We start from the raw sequence: 25,506 nt of genomic DNA, 5'->3' as shown, positions 1-25,506 counted from the left end.
TGTTCTGCAGTTGGGTGTGGCCCTGCCTGTGTGTGTGCTGAAGGAGGCTTAATAGCCTAGCTCAGCAAGACACGTAAAAAGGGTGCCCAGGATGGCATAACAGGCGGGCTCAGCACACCGCGTGGCATCCTAAGGGGGGCAACCACACTCTCTCCCTTCTCCCAACTATCTGTTGTCCCAGGCAGCTAGCTAGTTTGCCTATATCTAGACCTGCCTCTGAGTGGGAGGAGGTGGTATTCAGAGGGTAACTGGTGGATTGGATAGGGCAGAGGAGGTGCGGAGGGAGAGGGGGCAGGAGCTGGCGGGTGGATATGGCAGAAGGGGAGGGGGAAGGAGCGGGGGGGATAGGGCAGAGGAGCAGGAGTTGGATGAATGAGCGGGAGGGGGCAGAAGCCAGGCCACGTGGTGGAGGGCAGAAGCAGGCTCCAGAGGAGACAAGGACCAAGGGCCTGTGCCCACTGCTGAGTGTGGGTGCAAGCCAGGGCCTTAGGCTCCCCAGCGCTCTGCTCTCAATAAGCAGCCGTGCCAGAGCACTGGGCTGCACAAGGGGCAGAGTCAAGGCTCCCTGGTTAACTGTCGGTGTGGCATTTCCCATCAGCTGAGAGCTGGGCTGTGCTACCCAACGCTGGCGAGGCCATTCCCTGGCTGAGCTATGAGGCACAGAAACCTGTGCTGTAATGCTGCGCTGGAGACAGAATGGCCTAACCCCAGCCCCAGGGCAGCAGTGAGATTAGCCAGGTAGCCTGCATGCTGCCATTTCCTGGTCTTCTAGAGCTGAACTGCATAACCCTTATGTTCCCCTTCATCTCAGGGTACATCACTTCCCTGCTGCTGATTGTGGGGTTCTCACACCTTGGATGCAGCCCTTGTCTTGCAATGGGTCCCTGTTGGGGCAGGGTTCAGAGAGGAGGTGGTTTTGGAACAAACTGATAAACTAAACAGTAATAAGTCATCAGGACCAGATGGTATCACCCAAGAGTTCTGAAGGAACTCAAATGTGAAATTGCAGGACTCTGTCAGCTGCAGCCTATCATTTAAATCAGCTTCTGTACCTAATGACAGGAGGACAGTTAATGTGACGCCAATTTTTAAAATGGGCTCTAGAGGTGACACTGGCAACTACAGGCCAGTAAGCCTCACTTCAGTACCGGGCAAATTGGTTGAAATTATCGTAAAGAACAAAGGTTTCAGAGTAGCAGCCATGTCAATCTGTATTCGCAAAAAGAAAAGGAGGACTTGTGGCACCTTGGAGACTAACAAATTTATTTGAACGTAAGCTTTCGTGAACTACAGCTCACTTCATCAAATGCATCCAATGAAGTGAGCTGTGGCTCACGAAAGCTTATGCTCAAATAAATTTGTTAGTCTCTAAGGTGCCCTAAGTCCTCCTTTTCTTTTTGTAAAGAACAAAGTTGTCAGACACATAGATGAACGTAATTTGTTGGGAAATAGTCAACATGATTTTTGTAAAGGGAAATCATGCCTCATCAATCTCCTAGAGCTCTTTGAGGAGTCAACAAGCAGGCGGACAAAGGAGATCCAATGGATATAGTGTACTTAGATTTTTCAGAAAGCCTTGACAAGTCCGTCACCAAAGGCTCTTAAGCAAAATAAGCAGTCATGGGAGAAGAGGGAATGTGCTTTCATGGATTGGTAACTGGTTAAAAAATAGGAAACCAAGGGTAGCAATAAATGGTCAGTTTTCAGAATGGAGAGAGGTAACTAGTGGTGTTCCCCAGGGGTCTGTATTGGGCCCAGTCCTATTTAACATATTCATAAGCAATCTGGAAAAAGGGGTAAACAGTGCGGTGGCAACATTTGCAGATAATACAAAACTTCTCAAGATAGTTAATTCCCAGGCAGACTGTGAAGAGCTACAAAAGGATCTCTCAAAACTGGGGGGACTGGGCAACAAAATGGCAGATGAAATTTAATGTTGATAAAGGCAAAGTAATGCACATTGGAAAACATCATCCTAACTATACATATACAATGATGAGGTCCAATTTAGCTGTTCCCACTCAAGAAAGAGATCTTGGAGTCATTGTGGATAGTTCTCTGAAATCATCCAATCAATGTGCAGCAGCAGCCAAGAAAGTGAAGAGAATGTTGGGAATCATTAAGAAAAGGAGAGATAATAAGACAGAAAATATCATATTGCCTCTATATAAATCCATGCTACGTCTACACCTTGAATGTGCAGCTGTGGTTGCCCCTTCTCAAGAAAGACATATTGGAATTGGAAAAGGTTCAGAAAAGGGCAACAAAAATGATGAGGGGTGTGGAACAGCTTCCGCATGAGGAGAGATTAATAAGATTTGGACTTTTCAGCTTGGAAAAGAGGCAACTAAGGGAGGAGATGATCGAGGTCTATAAAATCATGAGTGGTGTAGAGAAAGTAAATAAGGAAGCGTTACTTCAAGTCACAGCTGCAGAAGCTATCGGAAGCCTTCATCCCAAGAAAGGGGAAAAAATTCATCGGCAGGAGTTGCAGACCAAGCTGAATGAGCAAGCATCTGAGAGAGGTGATTAAGAAAAAGCAGAAAGCCTACAGGGAGTGGAAGATTGGAGGGATCAGCAAGGAAAGCTACCTTATTGGGGTCAGAAATGAGTGAGAAAGGCTAAAAGTCAAGTAGAGTTGGATCTTGCAAAGGGAATTAAAACCAATAGTAAAAGGTTCTATAGTCATATAAATAAGAAGAAAACAAAGAAAGAAGAATTGGGATCGCTAAACACTGAGGATGGGGTAGAGATTAAGGATAATCTAGGCATGGCCCAATGTCTAAACAAATACTTTGTCTCAGTCTTTAATGAGGATCTTAGGGATAATGGTAGCATGACAAATGGGAATGAGGATACGGAGGTAGATATTACCATATCTGAGGTAGAAGCGAAACTTGAACAGCTTAATGGAACTAAATCAGGAGGGCCCAGATAATCTTCTTCCAAGAATATTAAAGGAATTGGCACATGAAATTGCAAGCCCATTAGCAAGAATTTTTAATGAATCTCTAAACTCGGGGGATGTACCATATGATTGGAGAATTGCTAACATAGTTCCTATTTTTAAGAAAGGGGGAAAAAAGTGATCCGGGTAACTACAGGCCTATTACTTAGACAGCTGTAGCATGCAAGGTCTTGGAAAAATTTTTGAAGGAGAAAGTAGTTAAGGACATTGAGGTCAATGGTAAATGGGACAAAATACAACATGGTTTTACAAAAGGTAGATCGTGCCAAACCAACCTGATCTCCTCCTTTGAGAAAGTAACAGATTTTTTAGACAAAGGAAACGCAATGGATCTAATTTACCTAGATTTCAGGAAGGCGTTTGATACTGTGCCACATGGGGAATTATTAGTTAAATTGGGAAAGATGGAGATCTATATGAAAATTGAAAGGTGGCTAAGGAACTGGTTAAAGGGGAGACTACAGCAGGTCATACTGAAAGGTAAAACGTCAGGCTGGAGGGAGGTTACCAGTGGAGTTCCTCAGGGATCGGTTTTGGGACCAATCTTATTTAATCTTTTTATTACTGACCTCAGCAGAAAAAGCAGGAATGTGCTAATAAAGTTTGCAGATGATACAAAGCTGGGAGGTATTGCTAATTTAGAGAGAGACAGGGATATCGTACAGGAAGATTTGGATGACCTTGTAAACTGGAGTAACAGTAATAGGATGAAATTTCAGGTTTCAGAGTAGCAGCCGTGTTAGTCTGTATTCGCAAAAAGAAAAGGAGTACTTGTGGCACCTTAGAGACTAACAAATTTATTAGAGCATAAGCTTTCGTGAGCTGTAGCTCACGAAAGCTTATGCTCTAATAAATTTGTTAGTCTCTAAGGTGCCACAAGTACTCCTTTTCTTTTTTAGGATGAAATTTAAAAGTGAGAAGTTTAAGGTCATGCATTTAGGGATTAATAACAAGAATTTTAGTTATAAGCTGGGGCTGCATCAATTAGAAGTAACGGAGGAGAAGAAACTTGGAGTATTGGTTGACCACAGGATGACTATGAGCTGCCAATGTGATATGGCCATGAAAAAAGCTAATGCGGTCTTGGAATGCATCAGGCGCGGTATTTCCAGTAGAGATAAGGAGGTGTTAGTACCGTTATACAAGGCACTGGTGAGATCTCATCTGGAGTACTGTGTGCAGTTCTGGTCTCCCATGTTTAAGAAGGATGAATTCAAACTGGAACAGGTACAGAGAAGGGCTACTAGGATGATCCGAGGAATGGAAAACTTGTCTTATGAAAGGAGACCCAAGGAGCTTGGCTTGTTTAGCCTAACCAAAAGAAGGCTGAGGGGAGATATGATTGCTCTCTATAAATATATCAGAGGGATAAATACCAGAGAGGGAGAAGAATTCTTTAAGCTCAGTACCAATGTGGACACAAGAACAAATGGATATAAACTGGCCATCGGGAAGTTTAGACTTGAAATGAGACCAAGGTTTCTAACCATCAGAGGAGTGAATAGCCTTCCAAGGGAAGCAGTGGGGGCAAAAGACCTATATGGCTTCAAGATTAAACTTGGTAAGTTTATGGAGGAGATGGTATGATGGGAGAACATGATTTTGGCAATTAATTGATCTTTAACTATTCATGGTAAATAGGCCCAATGGCCTGTGATGGGATGTTAGATGGGATGCGATCTGAGTTACTACAGAGAATTCTTTCCTGGGTATCTGGCTGGTGAATCTTGCCCACATGCTCAGGGTTTAGCTGATTGCCATATTTGGGGTCAGGAAGGAATTTTCCTCCGGGGCAGATTGGAAGAGGCCCTGGGGGTTTTTCACCTTCCTTTGTAGCATGGGCCACGGGTCACTTGCTGGAGGATTCTCTGCACCTTGAAGTCTTTAAACCATGATTTGAGCACTTCAGTAGCTCAGACATAGGTGAGAGGTTTATTGCAGGAGTGGGTGGACGAGATTCTATGGCCTGCATTGTGCAGGAGGTCAGACTAGATGATCATAATGGTCCCTTCTGACCTTAATATCTATGTGTCTATGAATCATAATACAAGAACAGGAGGCCACCAAATGAAATTAATAGGTAGCAGAGGTTTAAAACAAACACAAGGAAGTATTTTTTCCACACAAAGCAACCTCAGGAACTCCTTGCCAGAGGGTGTTGTGAAGGTAAATACTATCACGGGGTTCAAAAGGGAGCTAGTTAGGTTCATGGAAGATAGGGCCATCAATGGCTATTAGCCAGGATGGGCAGGAATGGTGTCCCTAGCTTCTGTTTGCCAGAAGCTGGGATTCGGTGACAGGGCATAGGTTATCATCAAGTGATCCATCTGTTAATTCCCTTTGGGACACCTGCCATTGGCCACTGTCAGAGGACAGGATACTGGGCTTGATGGACCTTTGGTCTGACCCAGTAAGGCCGTTCTTATTTTCTTATTGTAAGGCTGGATGTGAGCTTTCTGATCCAGTCCGACCCCCTAAGAGCACAGGCCTGAGAACTGCCCCACAAGAATTCCTGGAACAGAGCTTTAGAAAAAATGTTGTCCTTCAACCTTGATTTGTTGCTGCTGATGGAGAATCCATCATGACCCTTGGCACCCTTTTCCAATGGTTAAATACACTCATCAAGAAAAAATTAGGCCTTATTTCCAACCTGAACTTGTCTAACTCCAGTTTCCATTGGACCGTGTTAGACCTTTTGCTGCTGGATTGAAGAGCCTGTTATTAAATATTTGTTCCCCAGCTAGGTACTGAGAGACTGTGATCAAGTCACCCCTGAAATCAAGTCTCTTTGTCAAGGTTGAGCTCTTCGAGTGTCTCACTCTATGGCAGGTTTTCTAATCCTTTAATTGTTCTCATGACTCTTCCCTTACCCCTCTCTGATTTATCAACATGCTTCTTGAATTGTGGGCACCAGAACTGGACCTGGGATTCCAGCAGTGATTTGACCAGTGCCAAATACAGAGGTAAAATCACCTCTCCGCTTCTACTTGAGTCTCCTGTTTATGTATCCCAGGACCATTAGCTCTTTTGGCCACAATATCACACTCGGAGCTCACGTTCAGCTGATTCTGCACCATCACCCCCAAATCTCTTTCAGAATCACTGCTTCCCAGAATAGGCTCCCGCATTCTGTAGGTTTGGCTTATATTCTTTGTTCCTAGATGTATACATTTGGATTTGGGGTTTGTGGATGGGTCCCTGATGGAAGGGGGGGGGGGGAGTCTTGCTAATTCTCTAGAGCCTCAAGCAGTTCTTGGCATAGCTCACGCAGCCTCGACTCCAGGAGTCAGGGGATCACAGCAGAACCTCATTGAAAAGTATCCTGTATCCCTGATTCTGGAGAAGCTGGAAAATGTCACATGATCATGGCACTAATGCTCAGAAAGCAAAGAACCAGGCCATTTGTGAATTATTGGTGAAAAAATCTCTAAATTTTTAAGCCAGCCTCATGATTTGTGGGACCTGATTTTTGAACTCTTGAGCTCGGTGACACTGGCTTAGGGCTTGTCTACACTGGCACTTTACAGCACTGCAATTTTCTTGCTCAGAAGGTGGTTTCCCAGCGCTCCCAGTGTAGACTAGCCCTTAGGATGCGTCACGAGTGAGGGTGTTTGAGGGGGGAAAGGTTTTCTAGTAGAGATGGGGTTCCATCACTTTTTGGGGAGGCAGGGTCAGGATTGGGTTACCACTGGGGAGCAGGAGGTGGCTACTGTGGGCAGGGCTAGTAGCCCAGACTGGAGGGCTGCTAGGGGACAGGGTCACTAGCTCAGGTTTGGAGGGTTGCTGGGGGCACGAGAGGGGGTCTATTGGGGCACGGGGACAGAGCCAACAGCCCAGGCGGGTGAGGGGCAGGGCCGGCAGCACAAGTTGGGGGGTGCTGGGGGGGGACCGTTGGGGTGGAGCTGGCAGCCCAGCTGGACGGCCAAAGGGGAGACCGCTGGGAGATGCCGGGGGGCGGGAGGACAGGTGCTGCTGAGGTCCCGGGCGCCCCCCCTTAGGGGCCGGGAGCCCACGCGGGATGTGACCAAGAGGCCCCGCCCCCTCTGCCCCGAGTCCCGCCCCCGCACATGTCTCCGCGTTCTCTCCCCGCCCCTCACGTGGACACGGACCAGGCTCCGCTTCCGCACGTGGCGCCGGGGCCGCGCCGCCCGCCACGCCCCCTGGGCGGCGGAGGCGCCAATTGGTTGCCGGCGCTGTCAGTGTGCGCGAGGGGCGGGGTCACCGCTGAGTCTTTGTGTCTGAGTGTGTACGGCGGAAGAATCGGGGCGAGAGGCAGGTACTGACCCCGCGGCTACTCCGAGCCCCCCGCGGCCCCCCTCCCCCCCCGTTCTCCGTCCCCAACCCCCCTAGGCTCCCCGAGCTCCCCCGGGCCCCCCTTCAGTCCTCCGCTCCCAACCCCCCCGAACTCTCCTGCCCCAACCCCCCTCGGCTCCCCGGGTCCCCCCCGCCCCAACCCCTCCCGAACTCTCCTGCCCCCAACCCCCCTAGGGCCCCCGAACTCCCCCAGGCCCCCCTCAGTCCTCCGCTCCCAACCCCCCTAGCCCCCCTGAACTCTCCTGTCCCCCAGTTCTCCATCCCCAACCCCCCTAGGCTTCCCGAACTCCCCCAGGTCCCCCCCGCCCCAACCCCTCCCGAACTCTCCTGCCCCCCAGTTCTCAGTCCCCAACCCCCCTAGGGCCCCCGAACTCTTCTGCCCCCCAGTTCTCCGTCCCCAACCCCCCTAGGGCCCCGAACTCTCCTGTCCCCCAGTTCTCCATCCCCAACCCCCCTAGGCTTCCCGAACTCCCCCAGGTCCCCCCCGCCCCCAACCCCTCCCGAACTCTCCTGCCCCCAATCCCCCTAGGCCCCCCGGACTCTCCCGGGCCCCCCAGCCCCACGCCCCCAACCCCCCGAACTCTTCTGCCCCCCCAGTTCTCCGTCCCCATCCCCCCTAGGGCCCCCGAACTCTCCTGTCCCCCAGTTCTCCATCCCCAACCCCCCTAGGCTTCCCGAACTCCCCCAGGTCCCCCCCGCCCCAACCCCTCCCGAACTCTCCTGCCCCCAATCCCCCTAGGCCCCCCGGACTCTCCCGGGCCCCCCAGCCCCACGCCCCCAACCCCCCGAACTCTTCTGCCCCCCCAGTTCTCCGTCCCCATCCCCCCTAGGGCCCCCGAACTCTCCTGTCCCCCAGTTCTCCATCCCCAACCCCCCTAGGCTTCCCGAACTCCCCCAGGTCCCCCCCGCCCCAACCCCTCCCGAACTCTCCTGCCCCCAATCCCCCTAGGCCCCCCGGACTCTCCCGGGCCCCCCAGCCCCACGCCCCCCAACCCCCCGAACTCTCCTGCCCCCCCAGTTCTCCATCCCCAACCCCCCTAGGGCTCCCGAGCTCCCCTGGGCCCCCCTCAGTCCTCCGCTCCCAACCCCCCTAGCCCCCCTGAACTCTCCTGTCCCCCAGTTCTCCATCCCCAACCCCCCTAGGCTTCCCGAACTCCCCCAGGTCCCCCCCGCCCCAACCCCTCCCAAACTCTCCTGCCCCCCCAGTTCTCAGTCCCCAACCCCCCTAGGGCCCCCGAACTCTCCTGTCCCCCAGTTCTCCGTCCCCAACCCCCCTAGGCTTCCCGAACTCCCCCAGGTCCCCCCCGCCCCCAACCCCTCCCGAACTCTCCTGCCCCCAATCCCCCTAGGCCCCCCGGACTCTCCCGGGCCCCCCAGCCCCACGCCCCCAACCCCCCGAACTCTTCTGCCCCCCCAGTTCTCCGTCCCCAACCCCCCTAGGGCCCCCGAACTCTCCTGTCCCCCAGTTCTCCATCCCCAACCCCCCTAGGCTCCCCGAACTCCCCCGGGCCCCCCTTCAGTCCTCCGCTCCCAACCCCCCTAACCCCCCCGAACTCTCCTGCCCCAACCTCCCCGGGTCCCCCCCGCCCCAACCCCTCCCGAACTCTCCTGCCCCCAATCCCCCTAGGCCCCCCGGACTCTCCCGGGCCCCCCAGCCCCACGCCCCCCAACCCCCCGAACTCTCCTGCCCCCCCAGTTCTCCATCCCCAACCCCCCTAGGGCCCCCGAGCTCCCCCGGGCCCCCCTCAGTCCTCCGCTCCCAACCCCCCTAGCCCCCCTGAACTCTCCTGTCCCCCAGTTCTCCATCCCCAACCCCCCTAGGCTTCCCGAACTCCCCCAGGTCCCCCCCGCCCCCAACCCCTCCTGAACTCTCCTGCCCCCCCAGTTCTCAGTCCCCAACCCCCCTAGGCCCCCCGAGCCCCTCCAGTCCTCTGTCCCCAACTCCCCTAAGACCCCGAACTCCCCCGCCCCAGTTCTCCACCCCAACCCCCCTAGGCCCCTCGAACACTCCTGCCCCGCCCCAGTCCTCCATCCCCTAGACCCCTGAACATCCCCGGGCCCCCCAGTCCTTTTCCCCCAACTTCCCTAGGCCCCCTGAACTCTCCTGCTCCCCTCAGTTCTCTGCCCCCAACCCCTCTAGGCTCCCCGAACTCCCCCGGGACCCCTAGTCCTCCACCCCCAACTCCCCTATGCCCCTCAGGACCCTCAGTCTTCTGCCCTGAACCCCCTAGGCTCCCCAAACTCCCCTGGGACCCCTAGTCCTAACCCCCTGGGGCCCTCTCTGTCCCCAGCCCCCTGAGGCCTCCGAACTCCCTGCCCCCCCAGTTCCCTGCCGCCAACCCCCTAGGTCCCCCCCAGTCCTCCTCCCCCAGGCTCCCAACCCCCTGGTGCCCCCCAGTTCTCTGCCCCTGAACTCCCCCTGCTGCCCCCCAGTCCTCTGCCCCCAATCCTCTGGGATCCCCAATCCTCTGTCCCCCCCAAACTCCCCCAAAGCGAGAGGCTGGTATTGGCCACCCTGCCCCCGGAACCCCCCCAATTCCCTGTGGCCTGGGACACCCAACCCCCCAATTCTCTGTCACCCAAACCCCCTGTGCTCCCCCCAATCTGCCCCAAGGCGAGAGGTAGATATTGACCACCCTGCCTCCCGGGACCTCCCCAGTTCTCTGCCCCCAACCCCCCTGGGCTCCCTTTAGCTCCCTTTAACTCCCTGTCCTCCCAGTCATCTGCACCCAACCCCCCTGGGCCCCCCAAACTCCCCAGGGCAAAAGGCAGGTATTGGCTCCCCACACCCGGGGCCTCCCCATTCCTCTGCCCCCTGAACTCCCCTGGGGTGAGAGGCAGGTATTGGCCCCCCTGAACTTCCCTGGGGCTCCTCAGTCCTCCCTTCTTCAACCCACCTGGGCTCTCCTGAACTCCCCTGAGGTGAGAGGCATGTATTGGCCCCCTGGGATCCCCAGTCCTCCATCCCCACATACTTACTGGGTCCCCTGAATTCTCCCAGGGTGAGGGGCAGGTACTGGCCACCCTGCCCCCTGGGGCCCCTCAATCTTCTTCCCCCAAGCCCCTTGGGCCTGCCTGAACTCTCCTGGGGCGAGAGGCAGGTACGTGCGCCCCGGCCCACCCAGCAACTACCCTAGTCCCCTGGAATGCCCCCAAACCTCCAACCCCCCTGCCCTCCGAATTCCGCTGGGGTGAGAAGCAGATACTGGCCCCCTAGGGACCTCCCTGTTCCCCAGGGAACCCCATACCCTCCTGAAAACCCCCCAAACCTGCCAACCCCTTGCCCCCCTGAACTTCCCTGGGGAAAAAGGCAGTTATTGGGCCCCTGGGACACCCCTGACTGCTCCTGGCCTCCAACTCTGCCTGGATTCCCCCAATCTCTCCCTGTCAGAACCTGATTCCCCCCGGAATCCTGGCCTGGTTCTTGGGGAACTCTAGCCCCCTTGAGCGAGCAATAGATACCAGAGCACCCTGGGTAATTCTCCTCTTCCCACCCCCACCCCCAACGCGTGTTCTGCTGCTTGGGTTTCTCCTGGGATGGGGCTCTCCCTGGATGTGGAGGCGGGGTACTCAGGATGAGGGTGCATGTGTGGGGGATGCCCTCTCAGTATGTGGATGTGGGAGTGCCCTGGGTTATAGGGTGGGAGGCTCAGGATGTTGGTGTCCCCTGGGATATGGGGATGTTGGGGGACATTTTAGGACTGACACTTGCTGCTTTATGGGGAGTGTGGGTGGCAGGGGTTATCTGCTGTGGGGCCATTGGAAGCTGGCCTGAGGCTATTGCGGGGTGGATTGCAGGTCATGGGGTCGTTGCTTTGTTAAGTTTGGATGGGTCGGTGAGCAAGGGAGCGGACCCTCCCCATGGGGGTTGTCTGAGGCCCACACTTCCAGGGCCCTGTCTAATGCAGGGCTGGCTGCATGGTGCAGAGAAGCTTCATCCCCATTCACACACCAGTCCGAAGGTAGCTCAGTCTCCATTACGGAGTCCTGGGGGTGCTATTGCCACTGGTTAGCCATGGCTCCGACCGGTGGGGGTGGGGGCAGTGGAGCTGGGTGTGTATGTCAGATCCCCCCACACTGTAAAAAGGTGGAAGGATTTCTGCCTCATGGGTGGGGGAGGGCATGCTGGTTGCATTTCCAGAGGGACTCTGTGTCATGCAGCGTAACCCAGGCCCTGCAGTCCCTGTGTGATTCTGCAGAGTACAGCCAAGGGCCCAGCTCAGCTGGGGACCTGCTGCCAGGAAAGGTGCCCTCCCCCTGCTCCTGGGGCTCTCTGCACTGGCCAGGTTGTGCTGTGCGGGGGGTACAGGCTGTGCCATAGCGGCTCCAGTGCAGGGAGAGTGAGGGCCTGGGGCCTGGCTGAATTCCTAGCCCCCTCCTGCCGTAGATCTGGGTGTTCTCAGGGCAGCCATTGTGTGTCCCAAGCCAGGGCCCAGGAACCCCTGCTGGGATTCAGTCTCGGCATGGCTGGGACCCCTGAGGAAGGCAGACTCCGCTGGGGAACAACCCAGCTTGTGGCTGGGAAAAACATGTCCTGGGAGCGGTGATGAGTTGAATGCCAAACGCTCCTCGGCCAGCGGAAATCCGAGGCACGTGCTGGACACCTTAGTGCCTCTGAGGTGTTGGTGGGCACAGGTGTGGAGGGCAGGCTAGTGGGGCAACGAGGAGGCTTGTGCCAGCTCAGTACCAGGCCATGAGACTGCAACCCCCCCCCCCCCAAACTCACTGTGCGGTCTGTGTAGCCACCCCCCCAGCAGGTGCTAGGTTGGAGACGCTCTGGGAGCTGGCTGTTAGTATGGCTGATGTGCTGGGGCTGGGGGTGGAGACGACGAAGGATGACGGATGACTGTCCACCCGGGACCCTCTGCTGGGAGGAGGAAGCTGCAGCTCCGGGGAAATCTGGTCTTTGCCTGTTGGGGTTGGAGGGCTTTGGGCAAAGCCATGGGACAGGCTTTGCCCTGTCTGCACCAACCACTCTGCTACGCAGTGTGCTCCTTTCTGCACGGCCCCAAGTCTCCCAGGTGCTGCCATGAGGCCGCTAGGAAGGACTGGGCAGTGGGGGGAGTTGTGTTGGCTCCTAGGCCGTGGTTGTAGGTCTGGCCTTTGAGAGGGGTTGTATCTCCATTTTGCCACTTGTGTAGAGATGACTGGATACGTTCGGGGGGGGGGGCTGCTCGCCCCTGGCACGGCTGCTCTGTGGGAGCAATTGCCACGGGTTTGAGAGGACAGTGCAGTAGTTAATGTTGATGGGTTGTCGTTGGAGTCCAGATGCTTCCTGGAGCACAAGCTGTGGTGAAACCGGACAGCGGAGTTGGGGAGCCTCTGCCTTTGCCATGACCACTACCTCGTGCCCTAGACAGAGACAACCACCCGCAGAGGGGATGAAACTCGCTCGCCCAACTGAGTGGCAACCAAGCCCTTGCCACCAAGTCCAGCATTGCACAGTCTCTGGTCCAGCCCCCACTGTGCACTGGGCACTTTCTTCCCCAGGACTGGTGCCTAGAGGGCATTAGCCCAGGGACTGGGTTAGGATCCAAGAGCCGGGACAGTACCTGGGAGCTTGCCTCCCAGTCCCGCCTTCTGCCTGGGGCCGTGCTGCTTCTCCAGGCTTTGCATGGGCTGTCTTTGGGGGGCCTGTGGCATTGGTTTTAGGGAAGCTCCCTGGAGGAGGCTGATGTTTGTGTTGCCTGCAGCTGGCGCCCCTGTCCCTACCTCCCGCAATCCTGTCTCCCTCCACAAGGACTGGGCAGCTCTGTTGCCCAGAGAACCAGAGCTTCTCAGCCTGGCCTCCCCCAGACAGAATTCAAGGGCAGGGTGTGCCAGCGTTGAGGGCAGGAGCGGAGCTCTCTACGTCTGGGGAAAGTGAGAGCATGGGATCCTTTGGAATAGCCTGGCTGCTGGCCTCTTGCTGCATATGTCAGACAAGGTGGCTGCTCTGTGTGGATCCAACCAGTGTTAGATATGTCCCATCACTGAGCAGCGAGTGTGAGATCTGGGTGTTATCAGGGCTTGAATGACCTAGTGACATTATGGAGGGGAGTGGTGGGGTTTGGTGGTTTCAGTGGGAGTTTGGGGGCTTGGACCCAGGACTCCTGGGTTCTGTTCCCAGCTCTGGGAGGGGATGGGGCCTAGCACTGATCTCTGGCTCCTGGCTGGGACGCTGGAAGCTGGGTTTTCTCTCCCCACAGGGTTATATGCGAAGCCCCAAGGCATCACCTGTGAGCTCGCAGCCCCTTTGAATTTCCTGGTGTCCATACACAGGGACCACTTGGGCCTCCTTGGTGCCAACACTGAGATTCCTCATGTCTGAAAGGTGCAGTACCTTGGAGTGGGGTGAAGGAGGAGCCTCCCCTACGTGTGGCTCAACCCTTCCTACGTGGACAGAACTGGGCCTTTCCATTGCACGGCTGCTGTGCTCTCCAGACAGCTGGGGCTGGGCGGCTGGGAAGCCCCTGGAGAGGATTAAACAGGCAGCAGAAAGAAGCAGCTTTTGGGGGTATGAGAGCTGTGTCTGAGACCGTGTCTAGCTGGAACTGCTAGAACAGCCTCGCCTGGCTGACCAGGGTGAACAGTCTCTTGGTTTGGCCCTGGAATACTTCCCAGCATGGGGAGGGGCAGTGACCCACAGGTTGGGTGGGGCAGGGAAGCAGAGCCAGGAGTAGGGATGGGTTGAGCAGGACGAGGGCTGTGATCTCCCTCCCCCAGCAGTGCCACTGAAGGGCTGGAGTGGGCACAGGGAGAGCCAGGCAGCCTGCAGGGTGTGCTAGAGGTGGGCACGGCCTGTGGCATGATTGGAGGGCTCTGCAGCCCCCACCTCCTCAGGTGTCTCAATCCTCTGGGCTGCACGTCCCCTCCTCCTCTGCCCCCCCCTTCCTTTTCTAAACTTCATTCCCCACAGCTATGGAGTTTGAACTGCCCCTGTCTACCCACAGCCCCCTCCCTGAGCAATCTGGACACCAAATCCCTTTCTGGGTGGTCTTCCCCTACTCCCGTGCTGCAAGCCGGTGTGGCCTTCCCCGGTCACCCAGTGCTTGGGGCAGAGCTGACTAGGTAACAGTGTGGCTTGGGGGAGGCGGGCTGGAGAGGTGGGTCTCTCCCCACGTGGGCTGCTGTGATATGGGGCGAATACTGTTCCCCACCACCTGTGGGGCTCTGATGGCGTTGCAGGAGCTTGGCTGTGGTGTGGCTGCTGGCCAGGTGGGGCGGGCTGCGGGGCAGGGGCTATGGAGGGGGCAGCTGGCAGGGTGGGGGGTGAGAGCGAGGAGGAGGGGTTCCATGGGATGGCTGAACTAGGCCAGAGCATGAGTGGCAAAGCAGGGTGCTGGGCCCAGGGCTTGACAGGCTTCCTCTGCAGCTAGGATGGGGGCCCCTGGAGGGGCATCTGGTGACTGTTGCTGCTGTCCCCCCCTGCTCCTGCTAACTGGGTGGGGAAGCGTGAGCTGGGGAGCCTCCCCCGGAGGCTTGGGGGCAGGTGGTGTGTGCCTGTGTACTAGAAAAGGAGCCCTTGCTAGAGCCTGTCCTGCTGCTGCCTTGCTTGAGGCTGATGGCACAGAGGTAGCTGCTTCTGCTTGGGCCCTTCCTGCCCCCAGGGGCTCCCTGCAGGAGCCCAGGTTGTGGTGTGGCAGAGTGCGGTTATCCCATGCTGGCTGTGCCTGGAGCTCCCTGCAGGTTGTTGGGGTCTCTGTTGACAAGGGGCCACAAGTGTGGTCCCCCCAGAGCCAGCTTGAGAGCCCATCCCTGGACCCAGTGGCTTCCACAGCCCGTGCTGCCTCACCCCTAAAGTCTGTCCTGCCCTCCTGCCTTGTGTTCACGGGTCCCACGTCGCTTGTGCCCCCTCAGTCTCTCCTGCTCTCTGAATCGCTCGCCCTGGGTCCTCATGTGTCATGCTGTGATGGGAGTGCTGCCGCCAGACTGGCTTTGCTGGCCCAGCTCTGGGATGTGCCAAGGACCAGCTGCTGAGTTTGAACAGTGAGGTTTCTGTGTTCTTGATATGCGAGACAGTACAGGAGGCTGCGAGCCGGTCTTGCCTGCATTCCGCCTGCTCAGATGCGTGGGAAGGAGCCTCGCGTGGAGGGACGGGATCTGCCGCTCTTGCTCAAGGGGTCGCTGATCTCGGCGTCTGAGTCTTGGGGCTCAGCTTGAAACCATGCAGGGCCAAGGCTCACGATTCCAGGGGTTGGGGGCAGCCCCTTGGGGAAAGACAGGCCCTAGGTGACTTATCTTGCATAAAATACATCATGACTATGTCATCATCATATCCTAATAATAATTTTGTGAAGAATATGAGTGCAGTGCCCTGCGGGGCTGGAGTCCCTTCAGGAAGGAGGGGACGATCCTTATGCGGGGGGAATGGGGCTGCCCCTGTGGCACAAAGAGGGGACGGGTGCAAAGACGCGCAGCAAGTCAGCGACAGAGAATCCAGTAGTTCTGGCTCCCAGCCCCCACTTCTCTAACCACTAGACCCCACTCTCCCCCCCCATTCATGTAGGATGAGGTGAAGTGGCTGCTGTCTGGGTATGCTGGCTGTGGGCTCTTAGGGAGCGTAGGTACCTAGGCTAGAGCACCCTTAGGAGTCCTCAATGGGCATTGTCCCCTAACGCCTGGGCCATCTGGGCCTCCCTGCTCTCGCGGCCTGCTCTGCGGTCCCTGTGTTGAGTTTGGTGTTGTCTGGTCTCTGGAAGGGCACTGCCTACCTGGCTCCCCCAGGAGAAGCTGCATCAGGCTGGACATGCTCCTCTGTCTGGGGAAGTTGTGCAGGCAGAGGGGCTGAGGCAGCTGGAAACAGGGAGCCCGGGAGTGACTGCTGGGCTGGTCCGGCTGGGCAAGGTGCTTGGGGGTGAGCTACGTTCCTGTGGCCTAGCCGAGGATGGGGGTAGTAGCAGCCCCGAGGAGGCCAGGAGGATGTCCTTCCCCACCCCCTGCCGGCAGCTTCGGGGCTGTCTGCTCCCCTTGCCTTAGCTTTGTCGCACCTCATTTGGGGCACGGGCCGAGGCCCCTCCCTGGGTAGTCCCAGCCCTGCCCGTTACTAGGTGTTTCCTAGGCATGAGCTGGGAGCACTCCCATCTCTGGGCTCAGAGGAGGCATGGTGTAAACACACACACGTGGCCCTGCACCTGACGCAGCGCTCCCAGCGACCGCCCACGTGTCTGTGCAGAGCAGCTGCCAGTCCTGTGTGCCTGGCAGAGCTCAGGGCGGCAGCTCTGGGGTGAGTAGAGGGGGTGGCCCTCCTCCCATGCCTGACACCTGGCAGCCATGAGGCAGGTATTGCTGCTGGTAGGATCGCATCATGCTGCTGAGGCCTGGGCCCTGGGAGGCCAAGGAGCGTGGGGCTGCAGGGCACCATTGGGGACTGGCACTTGGGGGTCAAGTGAGACCTCTTTGGAGGGCTCATCCCAAAGGTGGTGTGGGTTTTCCCACAGGGTGGAGGATAGGGGATGGGCTCTGCTGTGTGAAGGGAGAGCGGGGGCTCTGTTGTTGCAGCCCATCACTGCTACGGCCAGATCCCACTGCTTGCCCTGCCGTGGATTTGCTCTCTGCTTGGGAAATCAGCTGCCTTTCTCCAGGCATGCTCTCTCACCCACGTTTGTTCCGTCTGTGCCTCCATCCCTCTCCGGACCTGGTGTGTTTCAACAGTGTCCCTGGGAGGGGGTCCTGTGGTCAGAGCAGGGGATTCCTGCTTTCTTTATCACAGCTTTGCTGGGCTGCGTTCTCCCTAGTGCACTGTGCTGGGTGCAGAGCTGCAGAAGATCTGCCACAGTGTGTGAGACCTTGGCAAGTGGCTTCACCTCCCTGGCTGAAAATGGGATCCACCCTGGGCCGTCGTGCTGGTGAAATGTCCTGCAGAAGTGTGGGAGATGCCTTCTCCCAGGCCCCCCATGAGATTGTGCCATAGCATTGCCCTTGGGTTGCTGCCCTTCTCCAGTCGTCCACCTGGCAGCATGGTTCTCCAAGCCAGTTAGGTGCCCAGGTGCCATGAGGATGAGCATGGTACAAATCTGAACCAGGGTGGAATTCCACAAGAAATAACCCCTTGGTCTGGACTGGCGCCGCTGGATCACAGCTGCTGCAAGCCAAGGGATTCTCCCAAGGAGCCATTGGGGCATTGGCTGGGGTTCTGGGGCAGGTCAGATGGGGTGATCACAGTGGTCTCTCCTGGCCTTTACTGGCTGGGACTGGCCCCTTCGTGTTTGTACCTGCAGTGTCCAGGGGTGGGGCTGCTGGTTGTTGTGTGCTCTGAGATAGCTCAGAAGAGCGCATGCCAGCCCTGCCACTTACTCTGCTCCACTGTTTGGAGGTTGCTCTGCAGCTGCATTTCCTTAATCTGTGCCAATGGTCCTGCTCTGACCCCATTCACAGTAGTGCCTGCCCACTCCCAATGCATTGTATCCTCCTGTGCCCCCGGGCTGCTCGCCCCTCCTACAGAGGGGATTGAGGCACAAAGACTAAGTGACAGAGTGCTCATGGTTTCAGAGTAGTGGCCTGGTCCCCAGTCTTCTAGGCTTGTTCCCTCCCTACTACGCCACGCTTCCTTCCACGGACAGTGCCCTCTCAGCACCCCATGGCTGGCAGTGGTTGAAGTAGCTGAGCTGAGCTCCCAACCAAGTCCCTTCTCTCTGGCCAGGGTGGGGGTGGTTGATGCCAGCCTGGTTGGCTCCGCTCTAGCTGCACAGTTCCCCTGATGGCACCTCCAGCTCCTGTCTGAATCCTATGCAGGATGGTCCCTGTCTGCATGGGGACAGGCCCAGAGAGGCTGAAGATGATCAAAGGGCTGATGGGGGTTGTGTGTCCCTGTTAGCACATGCCCTGTGGGCCCAGAGGGCGAATATGATCTGGGAAGGCACAAAGGGGATCCTCAAGGAGCAGGGAGGTTAGTTGCCCTCTGGAGTGGGTTCTGGTGCAACCACTGCTGAGCTCCTGGGTGCAGTTCTGTGTCCACGATTCCCAATGGAGGTTAGTAAATTGGAGAGGGTCAGAGAGGATGATGGAAGGATTGAGGGGGTCATGGAGTTCAGCGTATGGAGCTTAGCAAGGAGAGGGGTAAGGGGTGATGATCAGTGTGAAAGGACTGATGGCCCAAAGATTTGATACTGGTTCATCTTGCAGAGGGTTGGCTTGCTGCAATGGCTGGACTGAAACCTCAGTCTGGAAAGCTAGGCAGCGAGTGAAAGGCCCAGAGGTAGGGGCAGGTCTCCACCACGGGGGGTTCTTAAATCAAGTGTCCCTGCTTCCTTGCCCTCCAGCGCAGAACCTCCTTCATCACTGTCTAGCTGCTCCTCCCGGCTCCACCAGGGCTCTGCTATGTCTCCCCTCTGCCCTATCCAACTGCTCATCCCAGCCTGGGCAAGACTCTCCCTGGCTCCTTATCCCAGCCCTGCCAGGGCTCTGCCTGGCCCCCCTGCGCCCTGCCTGGCCCGTCATCCCAGCCCCGCCAGGACTCTGCCCTGCGTGGCCCTTTGTCCTAGCCCTGCTAGGCTCCCCTGTGCCCTGCCCAATGGCTCATCCCAGCCCCGCCAGGACTCTGCCTGGCCCCCCTGCGCCCTGCCTGGCCCCTCAGCTCAGCCCCGCCAGGCTCCCCTGTGCCCTGCCTGGCCCCTCATCCCAGCCCTGCCAGGGCTCTGCCTAGTCCCCCTGCGCCCTGCCTGGCCCCTCATTCCAGCCCTGCCAGGCTCCCCTGTGCCCTGCCCAATGGCTCATCCCAGCCCCGCCAGGACTCTGCTTGGCCCCCCTGCACCCTGCCTGGCCCCTCATCCCAGCCCTGCCAGGGCTCTGCCTGGTCCCCCTGCGCCCTGCCTGGCCCCTCATCCCAGCCCTGCCAGGGCTCTGCTTGGCCCCCCTGCGCCCTGCCTGGCCCCTCATCCCAGCCCTGCCAGGGCTCTGCCTGGCCCCCCTGCACCCTGCCTGGCCCCTCATCCCAGCCCTGCCAGGGCTCTGCCTGGCCCCCCTGCGCCCTGCCTGGCCCCTCATCCCAGCCCTGCCAGGCTCCCCTGTGCCCTGCCCAATGGCTCATCCCAGCCCCGCCAGGACTCTGCTTGGCCCCCCTGCACCCTGCCTGGCCCCTCATCCCAGCCCTGCCAGGGCTCTGCTTGACCCCCCTGCGCCCTGCCTGGCCCCTCATCCCAGCCCTGCCAGGGCTCTGCTTGGCCCCCCTGCGCCCTGCCTGGCCCCTCATCCCAGCCCTGCCAGGCTCCCCTGTGCCCTGCCCAATGGCTCATCCCAGCCCCGCCAGGACTCTGCTTGGCCCCCCTGCGCCCTGCCTGGCCCCTCATCCCAGCCCTGCCAGGACTCTGCTTGGCCCCCCTGCACCCTGCCTGGCCCCTCATCCCAGCCCTGCCAGGGCTCTGCTTGGCCCCCCTGCGCCCTGCCTGGCCCCTCATCCCAGCCCTGCCAGGGCTCTGCCCTGCGTGGCCCTTTGTCCCAGCCCCGCCGGGGCTCTGCTGGGGCTCGCACCCTGGCCTGTGGCTCCCTTTTAATTCCTAGGGCAGCAGCGCGGAGCTGCCAGGCCGCGGGGGGAGCAGGGCAAATGCGGCTCTGGCCGCGGACAGCCCCGGCCCGCCCCGCTCCCCGCGGTTACTGTGCGGCGCCCCCACCACGTGTCCGCGAGCGCGCCCGGGGCGCCGCGTGTCTGCGGCCGGAGCGCGTGTGGCCGGGCACGTGCAGCGCCGCCGGCCCGTGGCCGCTCCCGCCTGACACGCCCGCCGGGATTGGCTGGGGCTGGGGCTCCCCGGGCGGGTTGGGAACGTAGCCGGGGAGCGGGGACGCGCTGCAGGGCCGCACCCCTGAGCTGGGGGCGGGAGCGTGCGCACGTGTCGGTACATGCACGCGGACCCCGCCTCTTCCCCACGGGGAGGCCCCAGCTGCAGGCGTGGGGGGGGGCGGCTGGGCGCGTTCGGACTTGCCGGGGGAACGGGGGCGGTTGGGTGCGTGTCTGGAGAAGGCTGTGGGGGGAGGGGTGTAGGGGGGCGTGGGCAGGGGGTGCACAGACCTGTGGCGGGTTTTCCTGTGACTGCTGAAGGGAGCAGAGGTTGCTCCCACTCTGGGGGGCAGTTGGGGTTGTGGTGGGAGGGCCAGTGAGCTGATAGGGGGTGTGGCAGGGGGCTATGGTAGGAGGGAGTCTGCCCAGGGAAGGGGCTGGGTGGGGGGTACATGTGTCCCAGAAAACATCTCTGCCCCTCCCCCTTGTAGTCCCTGGGAACTGAGCGGAGGGGTCAGCGCCTGGTGGGTAGCATCTGGCCGGGTTCCCCCCCCCCCCCATGCAGTGCTGCAGGTCGGGGCAGGACAAGGGGAGTTGCTATCTCAGGGGTCCCTTCAAGCAGCAGGAAGCTGGGGGTGGGAGCCTGGGGGAGCCCATCCCTGGCACCTGATCCTTTGCTCTTCATCTTCAGGCTTGGAGATGCCTGCGGAGAAGCCCCCCGCCACAGAGAGGTTGTGCCAGCCCCTCACGGAGAGAGGCATGGCATTGGGGAGTACAGCAGCAGTGACCGCCGGCTCCAAGGGGCGCACGGAGCTGTTGGAGAAGACAGCTGTGGGGGGTGAGGGCAGCAGGAAGTCCCCGGGTCCCCACCCACCAGCCAGCGAGTCGGAGAAGGATTCTGGCTTCTCAGGTAGAGACATGTCCTGGGGGCAGCACTGGGCAGCAAGCGATCTCTGGGCCTCCCTTGCTGCATCCCCATCTCTTTGCCCCACTCTTTGCTTGGAGCCTGGGATTTCACTCCAGGGACTGGGCTCTGGAGCTGTCCAGTTGGTTTCCTGGGGTGGCGACAGCAGGTAGCCTGGAGCTGGGCCTAGCCTGCCCCCCCATCCCCTCCTGCCCCTAGGAGCAGATGGTGCTGTGTGCATGGGAAGGACGGGGGGATTGGGCTAAGCTGGGTTTGGGAGGAGCCAGGCCCCGTGCACAAACACTTTGGTCCCCAGCACTGCCCAGTGCACCCCACAGTCTGGGGATGAGAGCCTTGGGGTTGCTAGGGCCTCGAGTTAGGGAGCCCCTGGGCCCCCATGCCCAGCGGAGCCCTGGACCCCCCTCCCCGCAGGGCCCCCCCCCAGCATGCAGCAGGGCCCCTGCTCCTCCCTGGCATACAGCTGGGTGGCCCACCATTTCCCCCCCCTGGCACACAGAAGGGTCCCCCTCCTCCCCAGGCCCAATGTGTGGTGTTATGGGTAGGTCCTAGGGTGGGGCTGGCCGTGCAGTGCCAGAGGCTTCTGGCCAGCCAGGGAGCAGCTTTTGGGTCAGTCCGTTGGTGCCTCCTGTCGCTGATTTCCTGTTGGCCTCTAGTGGCTTTGGGTGAATACTGTCTCCTATTGCAACCCCCCAGGGGCTGTTTCAGAGCCAATCTGTCAGGGGAGATGGCAGGGACCTCACCTTTCAGTTGCCTGATGCTTTCCATTATAAAAGGTTTTTGTTGCCTTATTATAGAGGCTCTGCCACGCCCAGTGTTTGCAGCAGGCCTCTGACGCTGGGCAGGGAGAGAGCCTGGGCTAGAGAAGGGCATCGCCTCTCCCCATGAAATCCTGCTCACGTTTAGCTGAGCTGTGGGAAAATCACCCTTTCCCTTCCCCCGCTTGCATTGTCAGCAAATCTTTGGCAGTAGCCACAATAATAATGGGCTACGGGCACAGGAGGCCAGGCCAATCCTGTTGGTAAATCAGCAGCAGCAGGTGCAGCCACTGGCCTTTCCCTGTGGTGAGAAGAGACAGCTGGGCTGGGCTGGGCTGCCCAGACCCCCTGCTGAGCCCTAGTGGCCTGTCGTCCAGCAGGGGGAGCCACACAGCTGGGCCTCCCCGCCCCCAGCTTGTGGTCCTAGTGGCCCATCATCCTGTGGGGGAACCATATGGCTGCCCTGCACCCTCCCCCACCCAGCATGTGGGCCCAGTGGCCTGTCGGAGTGCCACGTGGCTTGGCTGCCCTTCCCCACCCAGCCCCCGCCCGGCTGCTGACTCTCCATGTCTGCGTGCCTCAGGAGGTCTCTTGTCTCAGCTTCCTCTCTAAAGTGGGGGCGATGATCCTGCACTCTCAGAGATAACGGGTGATGTGGAGATCAGTCCAGGAATGTCCTGCAGGCGCCCAGCACCATGGTGAGGAGCCATGCAGAGGCCCCTAGGGACCGGACCCATCTGTGTGGCAGGCAGTAAGGCAGCGCCTCATGCTGAATGAGAAGGATAACAAGGGCTGTTCGCTAGTGCCGCATCCCCGTCCGTCCCGGGGAACCAGCACATGATCCTGCAGTTACAGATGGTGTCGCGATGCAGACGCACAAGGGGGCCAGGGCTTGGGCAGCTGGGTCTGCGGTTTCCTCATATCTGAGCGTTTGACTCGGTGGCCTGAACAGCATCCTCTTCCCCCAGCTCCATGTCACCTCATTAGCCTCTCGTAGGCCCCAAGAACCTGCACGCGAGCCTCCAACCCCCGTGAGACTGCAGGGGCAGCCAAGAGAGGGGGCCAGCTGGCAGGATTGGGAAAGCAGCCTCGGGGGTCTTAGGGAGCCCTTGTGCTCCTCTCATCTGGAGGCTGACCCACTGGCAGGAGTTACAGTGGGGCTAGAATCTGGCTCCCAGTTTGTGTTGTGTCCTAGGAGCATCAGGAAGGTCAGGGCTGCCCTACGCTGTCCTGTCTCAGCAGAACAGTTTCCATGGGGGCACTGTGCAATGCAGGGGCTGGGCACTCATCTCTAATAGGTCTCTGCGCCCCAAGCAAGCTCTTGAGCAGTGGGTTGTGGGGAGACTCTACCCCACAACTCTGGGCTGCTCTGGATGGCACCGCTTCTCCCGGCCCCAGACTCTTCCAGCCTAGACAGGATTGGTCCAATGCATGGGGCTCTGGCAGGGTCTTCATGGCCCCATGTCTGGCTCCCAGAGCCAGACTTAGCTGCAGGGCTGGCTGTGAGATGCTGAAGCCATTTGGGGGTGGGGGCATACAGACAGCAGTTGGGAGTTTTGTTGCCTGCTCCCCTCCCTGTGGCTCTAGTGTAACCACCAGGTAGCCCAGCCACTGTCCCCCCACTGCCTCTTACACTCTGCTCCTGTCCCTGTGCAGACACAAGTTCAGAGTCCCTGAGCGCGCTGGATCAGGCTGAAGCGGAGGAGCCGTCCATCTGTGCCTCACACTGGGCGACCAACGGGCCCAGGCTGCGGACGGCGCCGGATCTCGACAGCACATTCCCCAGATTCACCCCTGTTTACGTTGTCAAAAACGTTGTCCTGAAACAGGTAGCCCTCCTGCCCCAAACCCACCAGACCCCCGAGTCCCTGCGGCTCAGACGTGCCCCAGCAGATCAGCTGCTCCCCAAGGTCACAGGGACGGGGCTAGCTGTCCTGCATGGTCACTGGGGAAGGAGGGGAAAGCAGCCCTGGGCCTGACGCAGGGCTGTCCCCAGACACGGCTGTGCTTTCTCACCAGCAGCACGTCATGCCAGAGGGAGAGGTGAAGCTGCGAGGTGAGGGGGCCCCGGAGGAGCAGAGCCAGCACCACATGCCCCCTTGTTCCTTGTGGCCCATGTGCTCAGCTCTCGGAGCTGCCTAGGCGCTCACCCTCCTCTCCTGCTCTTCCCTTGCAGCCCCTGGGAGCTTCCTCCAGCACCCAGCTCCTGACCTGGAGTGGCCAAGACCCCCCGGACAGTGTGCAGGGCCAGGCCCGGCTCATCTTCCTCCAGCAGCCGGTGGCTACGGCCACGCTGAAGCCGCTGCTGCCTGGCCGGAAGCCACAGGCCAAGGGCACCTACCTGCCCATCCTCAACGCCTACCCCAAGATCGCCCCACACCCGGGCCACAGCCAGGAGAATGAGGCTGCGGCTGGGCCCCCGCCCCGAAGTGGCAGTGCTGGCGATGCCAAGAGCAAGCGCTTCTGCCTGGAGGAGGCTTGGGTGTCGTCCTCTGAGTTGGACGCCCCCACCAGTGGTGGGCTGCAGGAGGAACAGTGCCCGGGGGGCACCCTGCAGGTGCCCTCTGCTGGCAGCTCAGAGCCACTGTCCCAGAACACTGTCACCTCATCCACGGAGCTGGCTCGGCCGGCACCCAGCTCCATTGCAGCCCAGGGGAGCACAGCACTCCTGGACCTGGCTGAGGGCAGGATCCTGGCCAAGGCCTCCAAGAAGCTGGGCTCGAGCCTCGGGAAGCAGCGGCGCTTCCACAACACGGTGGAGATCCTGAGGAAGTCGGGGCTGCTGGGTGTCACCCTGCGGACCAAGGAGCTGATCCGGCAGAACAGCAGCACCCAGCGAGAGATCGCAGAGCTGCGGGAGCATGCCCGACTCTTCTGCGAGGCCATGCAGAGCAACAACTCTCAGACCTGGGCCCGGCTCCAGGCAGCCATGAGTCTGTCTGCCTCCTACTGGGCCCAGAGAGGCACAGGCCCCGACACGCCTGCCAAGGCGGTCACTCCCCCCACAGACTTTAGTGGGGAGTCCCTGCCCGGCTCCCCCATGAGCCTGGTGCTCACTCCGGACCTGTCAGCACATACTGCCCTGCCTTAGGCCTTAGGATGGCCGCTTGCTCAGCAAATAAACCTGCTTTGAACAAACAACACTTGTGAGTGAGTTCCCAGGCCAGGGCCAGCTGGCTCTGGGCTGGAAGTGGAGCAGGGCCCAGTCCAGCAGGTTGGGCATGGCCTGCCCTGCTCCTCTCTGGTGGGACAGACAGGGAGATGGAACTGGTCCCTGCTCAGAGCCCGGCCCCATGCTGAGGGGGCGGGGAGCTGCCTGTGGTTTGCATTGCTGTCTTGGGCCACCTGGAGCCCCTGGCCCAGCCTCTGGGCCACATGAGCTGCACTAGGGGAAGATGCTGTGTGCCAGGCTGGACACTGCTGGCCGTTCCCCCAGGGGGGTGCGGTGGAGAGCTGACAGCTACGCACACACATGGCACTGATCTATCTGGCCTTGTGGAGACTTTACCATAGCCTCTTCCTGTGCCAGGGCAGCGGTGCTCTGTGCTGCCCTACAAGCAGCTGGGCTCCAGCCTCAGGAGAATTCCTGCCCTGGGCTGGTACAGATGTGGGTTACAGGCTGGCAGGGGCTCCAAGGAAGGGCTCTCTCCTGCTGCCTCCTCAAGGCCATGTGTGATGGGCAGAGGGGCTGGGGACTCAGGTGCTCCAAACAGGGCTAGAGCCCGTCTCTGCATGCCCAAGGCCCGTGCCCATGGGCTTCTGGTCAAGGGTAGGGGTGTGGAGCCTGGCCAGGCAGGTGCTGTCCTCCCTCACACATGACCTGGTCAGAAACAGCTGCAGAGTCTAGTAATTG

The 25,506-nt window shown here is 59.1% G+C and overlaps 1 protein-coding gene across 4 annotated transcripts; it reads left to right on the top strand.

The window, feature by feature from the left end:
* The first annotated feature begins 7,109 nt into the window (after nt 1-7,109).
* LOC119847227 (CLOCK-interacting pacemaker-like) lies at nt 7,110-24,791 on the top strand. Of its 4 annotated transcripts, none has more exons than XM_038381818.2 (4): nt 7,110-7,244; nt 20,665-20,883; nt 23,310-23,482; nt 23,830-24,791. In XM_038381818.2, exons 2-4 carry the CDS (start codon nt 20,673-20,675, stop codon nt 24,742-24,744), a joined length of 1,299 nt encoding a protein of 432 aa, XP_038237746.1. In that variant the 5' UTR covers nt 7,110-7,244; nt 20,665-20,672; the 3' UTR covers nt 24,745-24,791. The 4 variants fall into 4 exon arrangements, with proteins under 4 accessions (XP_038237746.1, XP_043357643.1, XP_038237749.1 ...); XM_043501708.1 differs by lacking the exon at nt 7,110-7,244 and adding an exon at nt 10,588-10,757; XM_038381821.2 differs by lacking the exon at nt 7,110-7,244 and adding an exon at nt 20,033-20,091.
* Nucleotides 24,792-25,506: the final 715 nt, after the last annotated feature.

This window comes from Dermochelys coriacea, chromosome 23, assembly GCF_009764565.3.
Source record: "Dermochelys coriacea isolate rDerCor1 chromosome 23, rDerCor1.pri.v4, whole genome shotgun sequence".
In the NCBI taxonomy this organism is placed as follows: Eukaryota; Metazoa; Chordata; order Testudines; family Dermochelyidae; genus Dermochelys; species Dermochelys coriacea.
This window is presented reverse-complemented; position numbering and strand designations above follow the sequence as displayed.